The sequence below is a fragment of the Myxocyprinus asiaticus genome, chromosome 40, assembly GCF_019703515.2.
Source record: "Myxocyprinus asiaticus isolate MX2 ecotype Aquarium Trade chromosome 40, UBuf_Myxa_2, whole genome shotgun sequence".
Taxonomy (NCBI): domain Eukaryota; kingdom Metazoa; phylum Chordata; class Actinopteri; order Cypriniformes; family Catostomidae; genus Myxocyprinus; species Myxocyprinus asiaticus.
Window position 1 is genome coordinate 26,117,996 of NC_059383.1, and position 18,580 is coordinate 26,136,575.

Sequence of the window (18,580 nt, forward strand, 5' to 3'; positions counted from 1 at the left end):
TTTTCATAAAACCACTATGTCATCACCAAAACAAACAAAAACTAAAATCTGAAAAGTGATGGGTTTAGCAGCGTTTAGTTTAGGTCTAAAACTACACCATTTTTGTGACAACACCCAACCCCACCATACTATTTTCATAGGGAAAAATATGTAGAAAGTTTAGCACAGCAAAATCACAAATGGTTCTGTCGCTGGGTTAGACCTGTCCATGCACCATGAAAATATCTTCCAGGACATTTAGGCAGTTTTCCACATGTGAAAAACTCCATTAGAAAATTCCAGGTTTTCCAGGACGTATGGTAGGCTAACCGTGCTGGTAGGTTAGTGGATAGCTGGCCAGACATAATTAAGAATGAACTGCATGCTCTACAGCAGGGGTCGCAACCTTTTTGACATGGATTGGAAATGTTTTATTATATTATATTTTATTAACTTTTTGTTTAGCCTCCCATTCAACTCATGAAAACACGCTGCATGATCATGAGGAAGGATTACATCAAGATGTAGATTGGAATGCAGGTGCGGAATTTATATAAATGAAATAGTCTATTCCTCTCTCACCATTGCTGGCGTGCCAGTGATTACCAATGCTGGCACGCCTGCCATAGGTTGCCGACCCCTGCTCTACAGTATTTCTGGACAGACGATGGGAGGTATGACAGGCAGCATTATAGCAGGGTCAGGTAGCCAGGCTGGAAAAATTGATCTATAACAATTATCTGAAATACTCCAGAGACTTGAGCTCTGCCTCCTGCTCTATATATATACACACAAAGCCAAACGCATCACCTCCACCACATCCCAGGAAATGGTGCGAGCTGCCGTTTAGACACGAACTTGCTTATGATGTTAAATTCAAGAAGTTTCTTTTGTTTAGGTGGATGGAAAAGGAGATTTACATATAATGTATCTTGCTTGGCATTTAAAGTAGCTTTTCTAAGACATAAACGCATCAAAGAATGTGACAACAGCACTTCAATAAAAATTTGCATTATTTCTGTGACCTAAAAAATGACCTTCTTATTCATGTAAGAGATTATTTGATTTTGCAACTGATGTACCTTTCATTACAGAATTAATTTTAGATTACACAACTGTGACGAGGAGGAGGGCAGAGCCGGGCCGTGACTATGCACGCCCGGCCCCCAATCGGGCTAATCAGCCGAGGAGAGGGAAAATTAGCCCGATTGGGGGCCGGGTGTACGTAGTCACTCGGTGAAAAACTCTGTAAATTAAAATGAACAAACCAGAAATAATACTAGCCACATAATGTAGAAGAGTTGGTACTCATCGGAGCATGTCACATTTTGTTGTTCATTAAACCCGTTGTTATGGATGTGACATCTCTCCATTACAGATGTGACCGCTCCAAATGCTGCATCTACATGACTATGTGAAAATAGATAAATTGCTGAGAAAAAATTAACATTGAACTCTATTAGGTCTTTAAACTATAAGATCTGAGACTTTGGGTTAAGGCTGTATAATGTTAAATTAAAACATTTGCAGTGTAAAAACACTATATGGTGTTGCACGATTATTGTCAAAGGGAAGACAAAGCAAATTGGTTTGAATTTAAGCCAAGCACATGTGGCGTGCGGTCATGTGTGTAACCCATCATTGAAGGATTTTTTAAGAGCAGCATGTACTGTAGATAATACTGAATTTAGAGAATGTGATATTCATGCTTTTCTGGCCTGTGCTAGTGACGAAAAGTATGCATATAGTAGGCTAATGCTTGCATTGTTCTAAACAGCTACAAGTGTTAAATGTTACAGAACAAACCGCGAGTGTGTTAAAATGATCACATGGTCTAGATTTTGTGTTGATCACGTTATTATATTTAATCTAATCTCAGTTTAAGTCACAATCATGCGTCAAAAATATCGCATTAGCCTACTATGTTTTGTGTCAAAATTATTCAAATCATGTTAAGTCTAATGATGCCTCACAATGCAATATGTCACTTTCGGCACTTTGGATTCTAAGAAGAGGATTATCGCAATATGAATTATCGTATTGGCCGATAAATTTTCTCGTTTGGCCGATCTGTTTCTTGAGGGTGCTGAAAATCAATATTTAATTTGATTTATTTTTATTTATTTATTTTTTTAAGGGAAATAAATATCAATTAACCTAAACAAATATGAACAAATGTGAGTGACTGACATTTCATTCAGGATTCCTTTAACATCTTTTTCCTCTCTAATATTTTTCTTTCTACTCTGCCAGAACGGTCTCTGCTAAGTGATACCTTCCCCTATTGTCGACTTGTGGAATCAAAGTCTGAATAACTTTGTCTGGTGTCACCCAAGCTTTGTCCTCCACCACAGGCAAGATGTACACTAATCCAGCATCATCATTTCTTCTCAAGAAAAGTACTGCAATTGCTTCATGGTATTGGTTTATGTCCAACAAACAGACGGAAGGAATTTTTTCTTTGCCTTGACCCGCATAAAGACACAATCTCCAGTTTTTATTTTCTTTACAGCAGTTAACTGGGACTCTGGGGACTGGTGTTCAGCTGCATCAGTAGATGTGGCCTCTGAGAGCAGAAATGTGTGGACACCTGACTGTTCTGCCTCTGTGTAGATTTTGCAATACATTTTTTCCCAGGAGATTGGCTCAATGTGATGGATGGACTGAGTGCCCAGAGCAGCTGTGGTATTGGCCCACCTATCATCCAGCTTGTGCTGCTCTGTGAAATCTCTAATGTCCATGGATGTGATCAGTTTTATTTTGACGTTTGGGCAACTTCTTCTGGCACAGTCTACAAATGATGCAGCGTCTGTAACAAGGATTGCCTGTCTGCTGAGAACATCTGTATTAACTTCCCGTTTTAATGTTGCCCCCACACCATCTACAGCACCTCTGCCATGGCTTGTGGCAAAGAAAAGCCACTCTACACTTAAATTTGAGAACAACTCCTGGAAAGTGGTTGACAAGAAACACCAGATTAACTTGTTTTTAAATTGAGAAGCAGCACCATCACTGAATATGTGAAGTTGTCTCATTTCAGGATGTTTCTCTTGAACATGTTCTGTGATCTTGGAGAGGAATGTTGCCACAGTCCTCTTGTCATGTTCCAAGCTGTCACTCACAATGGCATTTGACTCTGGATCTCCATCAGACCACAGAACAGATGTAAATATCATGATCTGTTTTTGATGCCAGTGTGCAGATTGGATTTGATCTTGGTAGGCAGCTGTGTAGTTTTCTGCAAAGTCAGCTTGCAGCACCACAGTTTCATTGTTTGACTTTGACTTTGGGATTTTTTTTGTCTGAAAAGAGGCACTTTGTTGTCTTTTGATGAAGCAGTGCTGCAAATACTTAAGAGGCTTCCTTGAGAAAATGAAAAACATCACCCCGTGTGCCATTCTTTTGTACCTTACATGGCAGCCCTCCTGTTGCTTTCCATGTATACCAGGTGACCTTAATTTGTTTGTCTTCCTCAGGGATGTGACAGAGGGTATGCATTTCCAGGACCTCGTTATTTTTGCACTCAGCACACTGGCCTAACATGCACTGAGACCTGTCTGGGCTACAGACTACAGCCTCAATATAATTCTGTGTGCTTTGAAATGCTTGCCTTGGTATCACACGATGCACAGAGTCCAGGGCTAATTTGATATTTCCGTGGTACCGGCAAACACATTCCTTGGCGTGTCTGAACACAGGAGTACATGTGATGGCCGGAGCTCAGCAAACTTTGATTTCCCAATTGCAGGTTCTGGATGTTCCCTCTTGAAACAGCGGTAGGCCTCTAGGAAGGACATTGTCAAATGCCATTACTGAATTTTCTTTTTTAGCCCTCCCTCTCTCACAGTGACCACATCCCTAATCTCTGGAGCTTGTCTTTTTATTATTATTATCTTTATCCCCTTTTCTCCCAATTTGGAATGCCCAACTCCCACTACTTAGTAGGTCCTCATGGTGGCACAGTTACTCACCTCAATCCGGGTGGCTGAGGACAAGTCTCAGTTGCCTCCGCTTCTGAGACAGTCAATCCACGCATCTTATCACCTGGCTCGTTGTGCATGACACCACAGAGACCCCCAGCATATGGAGGCTCATGCTACTCTACGCGACCCAAGCAAAACTTACCACGGGCCCCATTGAGAGCAAGAACCACTAATCGCGACCATGAGGAGGTTACCCCATGTGACTCTACCCTCCCTAGCAACCGGGCCAATTTGGTTGCTTAGGAGACCTGGCTGGAGTCACTTTCTGGCACTTGTCTTGAAATGTTGTCTTGTTCATAGAAATGCCTGACACAATCTTATGTAGTGCTAGTGGGAGTCACATGATTTTTATTTTTCACTGGAAGAAGGCCCATTAACATGGACATTTTTTGTATGACAGCATCTATTTATTTCCTTTTTTTTTTTTTTTTTTTTTTTGTGAAGGCTGTTTGGTACAGCTTTGAGTGCTCGTTTCACTGCCTTGCCTAGAGATTGTCTTGTTTTAAATGGAGATCTCTTGGGTGAGCTAGGAACCTGGGATTTTTTTAGTAAACACCTTTTTCTCTGCTTTTGACCTGCAAGAGCTCTGAAATATCTGCCTCTTGTTTTGATTGTTTCCTTCTCTCATTCTAACTGCCCGTTTTCTTTTCCTTTTCTTTTGAATATTCATCATTTTTCTTCCTCTCCCTGAATGCCTTCTACCAGCATTTGTTTTTGCCATTGCGCTGTAAAATGATGTGTATTAATTTTTGTTCATTTGTTATTTGTTACTGTACATGGTTTTATTGTTTGCTTTTCAATATTTATTATTTGTTATTTATTTTATGTTAGCATTGCTATATTACAATAAGGCAGTTAAAAATGACTAGCACAGAGATTACTCTCATTTACAGCTTTTTTCATAAGAGAAATTTACATATACTGTACTTAAAATGAGTAAAATGACTCGCAAATTAGTGGTAATAAAGTGGGAGTTCTATCTGAAAATCAAAGCTTGGGAAACACCTAAAAAAATGACAGACTTCGTGACCAATTACAGCGTGTGCGAGAGCGAGGAGGGAAAATATGTCAACGAGAGAAGTGTCCCCTTTATGGTAAACCGACCATGCAAGTTAACACCAGCTTAGATTTGCCAATTTATTCATTCATATTAGGGCTGTGTCGATACAATCAAATACTGATATATTGCGATACTTTTTCTCACTATATTGTATCAATAATTATATCTATGTATTATGATATATCTTGATATTTTCAGTGCAGTCAGAGACACTTCTGTGAGGCACGAAAGAGACCGAAACTGATCCTGCATGATTCACAGTTTCTTTCACAGACATGCTGGACCTCTCTCACATGTTCGGATCAAGGGCCAGGCAAAAATATAGATTTTCTACTTAATCTTCATTTGTACAATCCCAATGTCAATTCTTAAAAAGCTAAGATCGCTCTTTCTATCTGCAATCCCCTACAATCATATGTGCGTAAATACTTCCCATATGCTACAAAAAATGTCTGTGAATAGCCACTGGCTGGTCATTTTTTTAGATTTCACTCACCAGTGTTTGAGTGGTGTAGTAGCGAAGAAGTTCAGCACAGAAATCTTTTCACTGCGTGCTGAGAGTAAAAGCTTTGACTCTTTCTGTATGATATGAGTCCAAAGACGAGATCCAAGCAAACCAATCGTTGTTTAATAATATCTCTTTTAATATCCTTTTTGTTCTCTACAGTCAGTTATTTATACAAAACAAACATTTAATTCTAATCACAGATAGCATGAATGCTGTAAAGAAACCATTCGACCAAACAAACGTCACTGCCACAGAACTTAGAGACAGAACCATTTTAGCACTTGTTCTACATATACAAGTAAATAATTGTAAATAGTACAAATGAGGCATGTAAACAACATGTAACAATATACTGTATATATGCAATATATAATAATTTCAATGCATCATATTTATTGACATAATACATGGACTATATTTAAAAAAAAAAAAAAAGCTAAAATGTCACCAAAATGATGAAAAACTAATGACACAATAAAATTAGTAAAATTGATGTCTGTAATTTAACAAGTTAGAAGGTCCAATGTATAATGAATAACAGCATTAGCTGAAAGATATTAAAAACTAAATTAAAATCGAATCATGATATTGCGATATATATCGAATCGTGACATGTCTCTCGCAATACGTATCGTATCGTGAGGTGGCTGGCGATACCCAACCCTAATTCATCTCTCTCTCTCTCTCTGTTTCAGATTTAAGGTGCTTTATTGGCATGACAAATATTTGTACATTCGTATTGCCAAAGCTTTTACAGTTGAGCTGCATACAAGTAAAACATTGCAAAACAAAGACAGTGAAAAACAACACACAAACATAATATTAAAAAAAGAAAATATGTAAACTTGACATATAAGGTAAAAAGGATAATGTTAAATAATAAAAATGAAGTCGCACATAAAGGAAAAAGAAAATACTACTAAAAAAACAAAACAATAAAAAGCCATAATAAAATATGATTGAAACAGACTCAAGTCTCTCTATCTCTCTTTAAATTAGCACAAGAATTTTGAGTGTAAACAAATGCGCGTCAGAGCTTAGAGGTCAGTTATTCACCCATTGATTTTCCATATGATTTGATATGAAGCGTCCGTAATGGTCACGTCCGTAACGCATTATTATGGGTGTTTAAAGTAAGGAAGGGAGACAATTTGTTCATCATACTGAACATCACCAAAGGTTAGCTTTGTACAGAAAGTATCAATTTCTTTGAATGAATATTGTTTGAGTGATATAAACTTAACCTCTAAAATGACACAGAGCTGAAACATAGAGACCTAATAAATGTGGCCTTTTAAATTAATCAAAAAGTGCTGTTATGACAAAATTACTCTATATATGTGTGGCATGGGGGCGTGGTCATGTGTCGGTCTGCGGGAGAGAGAGAGCAGTAAGGCTCGTCACCTGGCTCATAATTATCTCTAACACCTGTCTCTCATTATAGTGATGGCGGAGGGAGACTTAAAAGGCACGCCAGAGCATCAGAGGAGGACTCAGGAGACAACGAAGAAGGTTCAAGGTCAGTTCTTTAATTTGCTGTTTTTCACACAACACACACACGATGGTAACCGTTGTTATAAACGTGAAGACATAATATTTCTCAGAAGCTCTGTCTGCGGTAGCTTTCTGGTCATTCTCTCCCCCCCTCTGATGCTCTGGCGTGCCTTTGAAGTCTCCCTCCGCCATCACTAATGAGAGACAGGTATTAGAGATAATTATGAGCCAGGTGATGAGCCTTACCGCTCTCCCTCTCCCGCAGACCGACACGTGACCACGCCCCCCATGCCGCAATATGTATTATAGGTCTTCGTATCTTTCTGGAAAATGATTTTTGTTAAAGTAAATATAAAGAGTCCTTTGACCCCTCTTTTGCAACCATGAAATATGGCTGGTTGAAAATGTTGTTTTAGAAATGGTGCACTCCTCATAAGAGGTGGATAAACAATGTAATTTCCTAATAAAAATCACAATAGCACTATAATACAGTAAAATGTAGACCTAAATGAACAATTTAAAAGAGATTGTTTATTTGCTTAACTTTATTTTTTCATGGTATGGTTGACATTTTCGTGGAATAAATAGTTTGTATAAATTAAGCCTAATGTCTTTAGTCTTCTTATTGAAGAAAGAGAATTACATTTTTAATGTACAACACTGCTGCTGACAGAAAGAATGAAATTTTCAACACAATCGTGAACACAATCAGAATGTGTCTAAGAGGACCATGTAGTACATTGATATAGCCTGATTATACGCTGATGTGACTGCCGTAGATTTGCACAGTTATCAGTGGACATGACTGCTTTACGATATTACTATGAAAGAGCAATGAGGAATTAAAAATTAGACTGGAACATTTCCTCAACAAGTCAAGATAAACAAGAACTTAAGGAGTGTTGTTAGACAACATGAAGGAGAGTTGATTTCATAGTTGCTAAGCAACATCACAACTAACAGAATATAAACACTTTGGTAAAACTTAAAAATAAGTTCGTAAACGTCAACATTAGTTAACGGAATAGACAAAACTTAAAAATAATTTTACAGAATTTATTAAAATTGGTTAATGCTAATTTCTATATATATATAACACATTTTCAACATTAAACATTGTGCATTATGAACTAGCATGAACTAGTGATTAACAAGTCAATTTATAAATAAATCAATTTAAAAATTAACCAAGATTAATAAATGCTGAAAAACAAATATTGTTCATTGGTAATTCATGTTCCCAAACGCATTAACTAATAGGGCTGGGAAGATTCATCGCCGTAATCGATTACAGAAATACGTCGATTTGCATAACATGCGTCGGCACGTCACAATGAAGTAATTAAAATGGCAGCACCCGGTTTAAGTATGGATTCCCCCGAAGAACAAGCTGCAGCTGAAAATAACTGGCCTACGGTCATCTAAAGTGTGGGAGTATTTTAGCCAGAGACCCTACAGTGTGGTGCTGTGTAAGCTATGCAAATTGGAAATGGCTTATCACAGCAGTACAACCGCCATGAACGAACACTTGAAGCGAAAGCATCCCGGAGCGCTTTGTCAAGACGGCAGCAAGGCAGCACCGTAAGTCCTGTTTACTTTTTGTCCCCACCCAAGCATGACATATTAGTATTACAACATGTGTTTCTGTTAGTAGTAGTCACTTTAAATTGATTTTCTATCCGTTTCATCATCGCCCCCATGTTAAAAGTAATTTCTGCACCGCTGCTAACGTAGGGTGACCATACGTCCTCTTTTTCCCGGACATGTCCTCTTTTTCGGACCTTAAAAAAAGTCCGGCCAGGCCGGGATTTCTACATTTGCAAAAATGTCCAGGATGAGGCTTTAGTTGCATTATGATGTGCATCTGGTCTAACACTTCATTGTGTGCGTGCGCATATTTGCATTGCTTTAACCCCTCTTTGTTAGTCCCGCCTTCTCGCACACCAATTGGTTGATTATAAGAGGCTTGCAGCAACTATTGGCCAAATTCCTGCCTGTCAATCTCTCCGTGAATGCGCAAAGCGGTGTTGTGTTCGGCATCAAACAGTTGCTTGACAGCAGCAGCAAATGACAGCTGAGTGGAAACCATGCTCAAACGAAAGTGCAAATTTACATTAGATTTGAACAAAAAATTCCAAATGTAAAGCTGGCACTTATGTGTCAGTTGCTAATAAAGGTGCAAGTGATTTAGAAGCACACATTAGCTTTGCCAAGCATAAAGGGTCAGCAAAAGGTGAAAGTTCATCAGGTAAATTAACGGACTACTTTTTGCGACCAGGTAAAATTGTTCTCATTGCTTCATTTTCCATGGCCATTCAAAATAATACTAATAGTTAATGAAGGTACACTCGTGGCATCAAATATTTTATTTTAGTACATGGACATTCAAAAGAATGTTGGAAATTTTTATTTATTTATATATACATTTATGTTATGCTAATACTTTTTCACTGTATTAAAGTTTGCATTCATAGTAAGACTGTTGTTTGTTGCAGAATAATGCCCTGCAGTGCACACTTTGTTTCTTGTACATTTGTTTGTGTTTAAGAGAAGATGATTTAATAAAATATTGAAATATTAATGAGACAAGTTTTTTTATATTTATTTTGGGTTAATTAATTGTTATATTAATCAAGTAATAATGATAAAAATATCTTTAGAATAATCGGCAAATTAGTCGTTAGATTAATCGACTATTCGGAAAAATAATCGTTAGATTAATCGATAAAAAAATAAATAATCGTTAGGTGCAGCCCTATTAACTAATATTAACATATAGAACCTTATTGTAAAGTGTTACCAACAATTTCTGGCAAAAATAAATATATTTGTGATACAAGTGCCATTACCGTTATATAAAATAAATGTCTCATAACGTGCTATAAGCCACCAAGCCCTATTATAGAGAGAGCACATTAAAGACAGAACACAGGGAGAGAAGCGCTTCAAGGGCAACAACAGTCTCACTTTACACACACACACACACACACACACACACCTTCAGGTGGACAACAAATACTGTATGTAACAGTGTTGCTCCATTAAAAATACTGTGTATTAATAGTAACAAGTCAGAAGGAATCAGAGAAGAACAAACATAAGATCAGAGGCAAAAATCACTGGTGAAAAAGACAAAGGAAGAGAGAGAACGAACTAGAAAGAGAAAGATTAAACAGATGGGGATGGAGACCATAAGGTTGCAGTACTCACCGGTAAGAACAGCTTTAGCGGATGGGTCAGCGAGGTCCAGGGCAGACTTGCCGTCAGTGTTGCGGATGTTGGGATCGGCGCCGTGCTGGAGCAGCACTGTGCAGGGGAAACACAAGCAGTATCTTAACTCAGGCATGCAGAGGCTGCTGCTGGGGCCATTTGCGCCGCTGACTGGGAGCGCTTGCCTCGGCATGGTGCAGACATAAACACACATCGCGCACCAGCGCGCCAGAAGCAGCAACGAAAACAGCCCGCACTAATAAACACACACTGCAGTGAGATGGGGGGAAAAAGCCCATGTTACAGCGAGAGTCTGACTCCGGTCATGTGAGAGGAACTCTGGTATGAGAGTGGAATATCAAAGCATGTTTTCCGATCCTTTCCCCCTCTCTATGGCACCCAAGAGCAAGGAACAGAGAGCTGCTTTTAAGAGTGGAGTAAAGCCGAGCACCTAGAGCGCACAGTGCCTATCCACTGTCTCCAATCCACCTCTCTCGCTCTACAACAATGCATGCATGTACACAGGCTAACGCACACGTCCCCTCCCTCTGCCCATCCCGTCTATTCCAATACCCTACTCAGTAACACTTCCACACATCTCTCTCTCTCTCTTATTCATCACTCAAGACTTACACTCTAGAGTTGGGGTACTCGAGTCACGAGTCCAATTTTAAATGGACTTGGACTTGTAACTGACTCTGGGATTTTTTCGGAGTCCGGCCAAGTCCATGGCATTTGTGATGCAATTAAAAACAAACAAACAAAAAAAATAATGTAACACAGGGTGACCATACATCCTCTTTTTCCCCAGACATGTCCTCTTTTTCAGACCTGAAAAAAGCCTCCGGCCGGGATTTCAAAATTGCCTCTAAATGTCCGGGATTTGGCTTTGTCTTCATAATGATGTGCTCTCTACAGTTAGCACTATCATACATTCTGTATATTTGATACTGCGCATCAGTTTTCATACATATATGAACTTACGTGTGATTATTCTGGCGAGAGCAGCAGAATGCACTCTTTCAAAGTACTTTTTTAACTCTCTCGCCCATGCTGTATGTGTGTACGGGAAAGAGATCGCCAATCGCCAGAAGTGCTCTGCCACTTTCATCTAAAAATATCAATAACATAAATACATTTTAAAAAGTAGGTTCCCCAACTCTGCCAATTATTAAGCAGAACAAATGTTTCAATTTGTCAAATTTACTACATATCAGGGACATTTAAACTAATATGACGGATGAAATAGACCATGATGGAAATTGTAAAACTCAATCCTTCACATATTTGTAGTGTTACCTGTGTGTTACCTGTAAAGCTGGCACTTGCGTTTCAATGGCAAAAAATTTAGAAAATACAATGAAGAACACAAGTAAGGGGAGGAGTCTCTATTCACCTATTATCCATACTAAATATAATGTGAAAAGAACGAAACGTCAGCCCAAGGTGAGTTTAATCTTGACTTTAGGGAAGTAGGCTACACCTGGACACAGCAGGAGGACTGAAAAGAGTGAAGTGTAGTACTGCAGTATATAAATATTTTTTAATGGTATCTGATCTTTTCTGTTTTTATTTTCTGTTGTATTTAATTTTTTGGGCATTATTAAATGTTTTAATAGTACCATTTATGAAATGTATTAAACACATTAAATGTATTTAATTAATTACATTACATTTATTTCACCCATCATTTTAGATAAATATAAGTTAAATTGAATGGACAAATTAGAAATAAAAACTAAATAAAACATTCGAAATAACAACAACTCTGGTTGTAATGACTAACGCATCATTCACTTTCTTTGGTGTATGTTTGAGTGGAGGGGAAAAGCAACAAATAATTGAAAAAGTCAACAGAACACAATAAGAAGTGTGTTGAAGGACAGTTTTGTCTTCATACACCTAAAGCATATGCTTTTATTCTGAAACCACTTTGACATTTTTTCAGCAGGATACTAATGATTTGTTTTTTGCATTTATATTGACAAATTGTTTTTCTTAGTTGTGAAGGTTAAAATAAGCTTAAAATATTGATGCTGAGTTTACGGTTACAATTTTAATTCAGATTCTTGAACAGATTCATTCGGACTCGACCTTGATTGCTTAAAGACTCAGACTTGACGCGGACTCGACTAAGGTGGACTAGAACCGAACAATATTACACTCTGTACAGATCTCTGGCATCACTGGGCTTTAAGGGCAATTAGTGTTGTCACGGTACCAAAATTTCAGTAGTCGTTACCGATACCCCTGAAATTTCACGGTTCTCGATACCAATTTTCATACCACAGCAAAAATATGCTAATATGATAATGTGCTATTGAACACACTCCTTCAGCCTATTTAAAGTTAAATTTCAATGTAAATAATACATTAAAAGTTATGCATGTTTCCTGCGAGTGTTTCTAACACTTGTTTGTTTTTAAGCAGTTCCTACTGAAATCTGTTTTATTTTTTTCCCCCAAATCGTTTCTTTTTTTTTTTTTTTTTTCCAGAATTCCATGTTTTTAAGTTAAATTTCATTTCATTTTCAAAATGGTGTCTAATCAAAAAAATGTCCTTAAACTTTTAAAAACTTTTAACAAGTAAAAAAATATAACAATTACTTAACATACCATTGCATTTTTAACAAACTTTTATTCAGTACAAAAGCACTCTTGCTTGCGATACATTGCTTAATTTTTATTATTATTGCAATCATTATTCATTATTATTATTTCTACAGTGAGGAATACATTTTACTATACAGTTATAATATACTTCTGTAGCAATTTCTTCAATTTCAGGCGTTTAGCTTTTATTATGAATCATGCTTTTAATTTGACGTGTATTTTTGACGAAAGTTTAACTTCTCCGGATAAACAGTTCGCTACATGGCCCAGTGTGATCGTTAAAGCTTAAATGCAGTGATTTAATTAAAAATAACACTTCAGGGTGGATTAGTGCTCTGCTCTGTCATCTCTCATACAACATAAATGATTATCATCTGTGAAGTTTCCAGTGTATGAGCGGTCGGCTTCACACATTCATTTAAAGTTCATGCAGCTCATACAGACCAAGATTGAAGCATTTCGTGGATTTATAATCACACTGGGACATCTTACGATTTTAATTTGATTAGTTGTCCATTTCAGGAGTAACAGAGCACACGCTCAAATAACCGTAGGTACCGAATCAAGTCGGTGCTTGGTACTACCAGTACTGTAGAATCACTGGTATCATTACATTTTTTTTTTTTTATTTTAGTACCGACTTGGTACCGAAGTACCAGTACATTTGACAACACTAAGGGCAATTATGATGAATATATTATGATGATATTTGGCCATTTCGAGATTTTCGGCTTTGGATGAAAACTGTCTCCACTTGGCTGACTAACACACAGCTTTGTCAATGGATTACAAAAAAAAAGTTATAAATCAGCATTATTTTCCAGTTACAGGAAAATATCAATCAGGCAAATTAATTGGCAGATATTTGGCAATATTGAGATTATAGGCATTGGCCAAAAAAAACCCCCACTCAACCAAGTACTACACAGCTTTGTCAATGAACAAAACATTTCTGTTATCAAGTTATACACCAGCATTGTACTAAGGCTATAGTAAAATATCAGTCAGGCCAATTAATCGGCCGATATTTGGCCATTTTAAGATTATTGGCATCATCTGAAAACTGTGCCCAATTACCTGAGTGATACACTGTTTTGTCAATGAATCAGTATTATACTCAAAATACAGAATAAAATCAGGGAAGCAAATTAGTCAGCCAGTATTTGGCCATTTTGAGATTAAACCGTGTCCGCTTGGTTGATTAACACATCGTTTTGTCAATAGATAGAAATTTCTGTTATCAAGTTATAAATCTGCATTATACTCTAGCTATAGTTAAACATCTGTCAAGCAAATGAATCGGCCACTATTAGGCCATTTTGAGATTAACAGCACCAGCCGATGTGTTCACTTATATAATTTTGTTATCAAGTTATACATCAGCATTAAACTTGACATTAATAAACATGTCATCCGCTACATGCTCAAAAAACAAAGCTATTCACAAAAGGAGAAAAATACCTACTTTATAGTGGCATATCTATGTAGTCTGTGAAAGCAGCAAGTGTTTTGTTTGAATAGTGGCAAAGAGCATTCCTAAAAAAAGAAGGGCACTCTTGCGTTGCACGAGTATGATCGTGATACTGTCACTACGCTGGTGACTCATTGGTCATCCATTTCTCATCAGAAAAACAGTTATGACAAGCTTTAATCCCTTGTACAACACTCCACTGCATCAAGGGAGGGCTCAGGGTTTGATGCAGAAAAACAAGGGCTGAGAAAAAAGGCTAAGTGGAAAGATACAGCAGCCATCAGCACCCTCAGTCAAATTAATATGCGCTAAACGCCCCACTGAGATCACATCTGCATACACTGGTGTCATGAAAGCACTTGAGTGGTGGGCTACTGGGGGGGGCGGGGGGTGGCACCAAGAGTTGGAGGTGTCGTTAGGATGACGGTGATGGCATAATTAAAATTTGTCTGTGTGCTTATGACTATCCATCAAGGGACAGGCGGCAGGGGGACAACTCTGTAACCTCCACGCTCTGGGCCATCCCCCTCCCTTCAAGCCGTATCCACTGTGTTGGCATGATTACATATGCATGCTGCAAAAAACATGTGGAAACGAGTGCTCGGAATACAAAGGAAATGGGCCACTTTGTTCCTCAAAGCAGGGCCACAAACGGCATGCAGATCGGCAGCTTTAAAACAGGTGCAGAGACCTACAGTTGGTCAGAGGGACCCACTGAACAAACAAGAGCAGTGTACCGTAATTGGTGGTTTGAGTGTGATTAGTGGAGTGGGGTAATTACGGACAAATGTTGAGAGGGCCGATTAACTGAGAACATGGGTGCTTGGGTTAATGCATAACCCTGTACAAATCCCTGCTGCTTTCCCAGCCTTTACAAGGGCATGGACACACATATTAGATGCAGCCATCTCTGCAAGCTGCCGTTCATTAAATTTCTCTACATACTTAGAAATCGGTGAAAATGCCCATTAGTGGCAAGTGAAACCATTAGCATTAGCAATGTCATAAATTCAGACGGGTATGGAAGAAACCCCTTGCGAGGCTCATGACTGAAGGTGTGCGCCAGAGTATGTGAGCGGTGCAGAGAGGGGAGCAGAGTTGGGTGATTTTGCCCGGAGCAATGAGCAATTTTATTTTAAAGTCAGAGTGCCAGTGTTCTTTCTTGCTTTAAGTTCACGCCAATCTTCCATCCTAAGTATAACATGTTAACAGCATGTAATCAGTTACTTGCTAGCAAGAATTCACCATATGTTAAACAGTGTTAACAGACTACCAAGTAATTCGTGAAATGTTATCAGCAAGAACACGGTGAAAACACAAAACGTTCAGTGAAAATTAATGCCGGAGAGGGTAAATTTGAGTACGAGGACAACCAAAGATTTATCGTTTTGGAAAAAAGAACAGAAAAAAAAAAACATTGAAACATGTTCCTTTTACATCTAGAAATTAAATCTAAAGGTAGGTAAAACTTGACTCTTCTCAGTCTACTAAATTTCAATCAATCATCTCATCATTTTAATTCAATTCCCTTACAACAGTGCGAACATGATTTCTCTAAACACATCTTGTGCCCAAATGCTTATTTTACTCATAAACCGGTGTACGGGTTATGAGTAAAACAAGGTCTGTGATAAAAATCACATGAAGAGATTTTCACTTTGTGTTCTGTTCACTGAATTAAACACAGTCATACCTCAAACGTAAGTTACTACCCACTTTCTACAGGAGTACAAATTTGTCTGATTCAATCGATCCAATAACCAACCATCCAATGTTATCGATACAACGCGTAAATATCGATAGACATTTTTTTTACCACATACTCTCATGTCAGCCACGTTCATACACATTTCCGTCAGATGATGAAGCAACCTTAATTTCAATTTATGGGCGCTAAATACGCTTTTCATGTGGGATAAGGATGTGCACTGGGTCTGTGAAGCAGAATGCAATTTGGCTATCTGTGTGCGTGTGTCAACCGGGCTTCCAGTGAAACAGGAGCTCCAGACCAGTGACAGGATCAGTGCAAGCACGTCAACCGGGCGATCCTTAAAATGCGAGCTCTCGTGACAAATGCAGAGCGGCTCACTTGCGTGATTCATTCGGGCTTCCATCGATATCGTTGCGCATGCGACCCATTTGAATTTTACATGAGAATTTGCTATTTAAAAGTACCATGGAGCAGTTCAACCATCATGTGAAACATCATGACAACGCAGACATTCTGAACTGCACTAACGAGGGAAAGAGAAACACCTGCTCAGCACCAGCATCAGTTATAAGACTTTACACATTACACATCAACACCCTTACTAACATTTATCCCAGTTAACTGTAACAGAATTTTTCATTACAATTGTGGAAGTTGTAGCCAAGAAAACCGGGCATAGCACAGATAGTTGGAAACAAGTCATGGGTATGTAAGTACTTTGAATTGGATTAAACTGAAAAATAAGCTTTAATCAAACGACTGATGATCACTTGTGTGTGATGCTATTTTTGATATTATCTGTATAACTTGTTCAACATCTGAAGTACCTTATTTTGTTGTGGATGTCCCAATGTGGATACTAAATTTGCACTTTTAAGAGAGCTCAATAAAATATTCAAATTATATTTTGGTTGTATTTGAGGGCAAAACATTTGTATTGATAGTGTAAAATAGGCACATAATATCGGAATATCGATCGCAAGGCCCTGAATCGAATCAAGTCGAAATCGTATCGCGGCAGACTTTGAAGCATCAGCAAATATCAGATCGCAGGGAAAGAGAATCGATATAAGATCGTATCATGATGAAACGTCCGATTTACACCCCTACATACCTGTGCAAGTCCTTATTTAGCTTTTTTTTTTTTTTTTTTTTTTTTTTTTTTAAACACAGCAGCATCAAAATTCCTGTTTGAGGTATGACTGTGAAATTTATGTTAAACAAAACATTAAAATCTCCTCAAATAAAGTTAACTATAGACCTTATTACACATAGTTATCATTTTTACAAACGTATTCAGTTCATAAATTCACAGCAGTTTATACACTCGAGCACTTTATTAGGTTGGCCTGCACCTGTACACCTACTGATTCATGCAATTAACTAATCGGCAAATCATGTAGCTGCAGTGCAATGCATAAAATCATGCAGATACGGGTCAGGAGCTTCAGTTATATTCACATCAACCATCAGAATGGGAAAAAAAAATGTGATCTCAGTCATTTCGACCGTGGCATTATTTTTGGTGCCAGACAGGCTGGTTTGAGTATTTCTGTAACTGTTGATCTCCTGGGATTTTTACGCACAACAGTCTCCAAAGTTTACTCAGAATTAGAGGTCTACAACCCCACCTGGGCCCGACGGGACCCAAGAACCCTAAGGGTTTCGGGCCGGATTCGGTCAGTTTTTCAAGTAGGACTTCGGGTTCAGGTCAGGTTTGTAATGAATGAAAAAATAAACAGGCTTACCGAACTTGTTTCACGCATGCGCTCTCACTCACAGACACGCGCAAACGGACGAGTTAGGGGCCTTTCACACCAAACATGTTTTTGCGTGCGTCTTTTCTGTTTTCCCATTGTTTTCCTATGTAGACACATGCTGCACGAATGTCTTTGACATTTGCACCGCGTCTCGCTTTTACTTCAGCGTCTCGCTCAGGACCGGCACATTTTAAACACCATGTCAAGATAAAAAGAACTTCAAATTTTCAAAAATGCATTTTGAGACATCTGCACTCTGTTTCATTCTTTGCGCTGCATCTAGATTGTTTTTAGAGCAGGTGTCACAAAGATTCAACGTTCTGAACAAGTTCAGGCTGCATGAGGGGACTGTTACATTGTTTCATATTATTCCAGATTGTTCTGCACCAAGTGAAGTTTCAGCAAATAAACGGTAAGGCAATGTTTTTTTTTCCCTTCTGCTCTAGTGTACTAATGGGCTGCTGTGCCTTGTTAAAACTGTGTATGTTTACTGTTTCAGTACTGTTACGAACATTGCCTATATGCTTACATAAAATACAGCATATTGCAACAGTACTTGCTAGGAGAAGAAATTAGATAGTAAGTGATTTCGGGTTAGGGTCGGGTTCAGGCTTCAAATCTGATGGTATCGTTGGGGCCGGGTAGGGTCTTGGGTATGGGTTGGGTTTCATTTTAAGGACAGTGCAGATCTTTACTCAGAATTAGGGTTGCTCCGATACCAAAATTTTGGCTTCGGTACGATACCAGCCCTGGTACCTCGGTATCGATACTAAATCGATACTTGGCCAACAA

The 18,580-nt window shown here is 38.3% G+C and overlaps 1 protein-coding gene across 5 annotated transcripts in view; it reads right to left on the minus strand.

Annotated features, from left to right (window-relative positions):
- The window catches only part of LOC127431296 (poly [ADP-ribose] polymerase tankyrase-1), a 158,373-nt gene that overhangs the window by 121,536 nt on the left and 18,257 nt on the right, over window positions 1-18,580 (minus strand). For all 5 annotated transcript variants that reach the window (XM_051681681.1, XM_051681679.1, XM_051681678.1 and 2 more), the window contains exon 3: window positions 10,235-10,330. In XM_051681681.1, the coding sequence (XP_051537641.1) occupies window positions 10,235-10,330 (96 nt within the window). The remainder of the gene's footprint in view (window positions 1-10,234; window positions 10,331-18,580) is intronic.